The 1,828-nt window shown below is 34.0% G+C and overlaps 1 protein-coding gene across 1 annotated transcript; it reads right to left on the reverse strand.

Annotated features, from left to right (window-relative positions):
- Nucleotides 1-526: 526 nt before the first annotated feature.
- Nucleotides 527-1,822, reverse strand: LOC109592123 (uncharacterized). The gene is made up of 6 exons (XM_020007663.1): nt 1,650-1,822; nt 1,496-1,596; nt 1,288-1,437; nt 1,038-1,236; nt 930-980; nt 527-876 (listed from the first exon to the last, which is right to left on the reverse strand). Exons 1-6 carry the CDS (start codon nt 1,768-1,770, stop codon nt 545-547), a joined length of 954 nt encoding a protein of 317 aa, XP_019863222.1. The 5' UTR covers nt 1,771-1,822; the 3' UTR covers nt 527-544.
- Nucleotides 1,823-1,828: the final 6 nt, after the last annotated feature.

The following is a 1,828-nucleotide window of genomic DNA, read 5'->3' on the forward strand; positions in this document are numbered from 1 at the left end:
TATGGTCATTATCTCTATCATGCTGCATAATAGAAATGAAACCCATGATTCATTGTTTTTATAGTGCATGAATTCAAAAGCAACTGCGGTGAGTCCAAGCACCGAAGGTGTCTCGTGTACATTAGCTGCTGTTCATTCATTATTTATAGGTATGGTCCTACTGAGCAACTCAAGTATTTTGGGATAGAAAGAGGAAGCGCAAAGAATAGACTACACATAATACCAGTATTTATGATACTAACATAATAGGTATTATTGCAAATTTAAGATTTAATAAAAATTATGATCAGATTCAAATATTTGGCCTTGCCCACGCTAAGCTTTTCACTGTATTCAAGGAGTTGCTATAAATGAACCAACTACTAAAGGAAGAGGGCAGGCTCAACACCTTTAAGTCTTGAGAATTAATGGAACATTAACTGAAGAAAAGCAAATTAGAAAAAAATGCACAAAATATACTCAAATAATAGAAAACTAACTACATGTAAAAGGCAGCAGTAATATAAAAAATACGAACAATAATTTCAATGAAATGTGAGTATTATCATTTATATTTCTTATATTTATTAATCATATCATCATACAGTTTGTTAGCTAGTATGGTATCTTCATCTTTGAGTATTTCTAAAATATACTCAAATACCTTTCCCTCTTTTTTGATGGAACCTCTAATAATGTCAAGTAGTTGATCCATTCTCTGGTCAGTGGTACGTCCACTGTGTTCATCAGTGGCTTTCTTCTTTTGTCTATTATTTATTATCTTCTTCTCTAATAACTTCTCTGCTAAGAAGTGAAGATCAATCCCACAGTCTTTGAGCTCTGAAATACATTCTGACATCACTCTATAAGCAACTTCAGGAACAACTGGTGCAATAACTAATAGATGAACATCAAGTTAAATCAAAATAAACAATTTCAATCAAGTTTACCTTCTGGCCGTACATTTTCCATTGAAGTGGTAGCAACAACTGATGGAACAACTAATTAATGCCAATAAATCATAATAATACAAAATAATAAATAACAATTGCATGTACTTGATGAAGGGGTGGTTGAGACTAAATCATTCTTAGACACTTCAATAGTCCATTTTGATGATGTCTGTATACCTTCAATAGGTAGAGCATAAGAAAGCTCAAAATCAGCATTAGTTTGATCTGGTTTCACTAGCAGTTGAATGTATGGTAGCTCAGAACTTTTACTAGCACTGTAATCAACAACATGACCCCCAGTGATCTAATGAAAAAGAATTAATTTAGAAGTTTCTTATACTGAATTGAATCTTACATGGTCAGTATTGTGTAAAATGATTCTCCAGCCATTAATGCTTTCAGATGGAATGTTGGTCACTTTCAATTGTTTCCATACAGGAAATTTAAAGCGAAAGCTTGTGTATGAACTACCAAGAAGAGATTGAATTTGAGGACCTTGCAAAAGCTGTTTAAAGTATAGACATTAATAGTAATTTAATACATTGAATAAAATTAAACAATACCTTATCAGAGGAAGCTAAATCTTGTACTACAGCTAAACTCAAGATAACTTTATCAGGCAAGCACTTCTTATAAAACAGTGCACGGCAATAGAATGAAGGAGCTACATTTAAAGATATTGTATTAACAGTAAATGATACAATGAGCTGTACTAACCAATAGTGTATGCAGTCAATGCACCAGCTGCTGCTCCAATGGCAGTAAGAGGCAGAGCAGCAACACCAACAGCAATTGCAGCAGCAACACCAGCAGCACCACCGAGTGTGGCTCCACCCATCACAATAGCAACCAGTGAGAAACTCTTCAATTCTATAGTACCAGTCTGAGACTCAGGT

The sequence above is a fragment of the Amphimedon queenslandica genome, unplaced genomic scaffold, assembly GCF_000090795.2.
Source record: "Amphimedon queenslandica unplaced genomic scaffold, v1.1 AMPQUscaffold_6231_Cont21808, whole genome shotgun sequence".
In the NCBI taxonomy this organism is placed as follows: Eukaryota; Metazoa; Porifera; class Demospongiae; order Haplosclerida; family Niphatidae; genus Amphimedon; species Amphimedon queenslandica.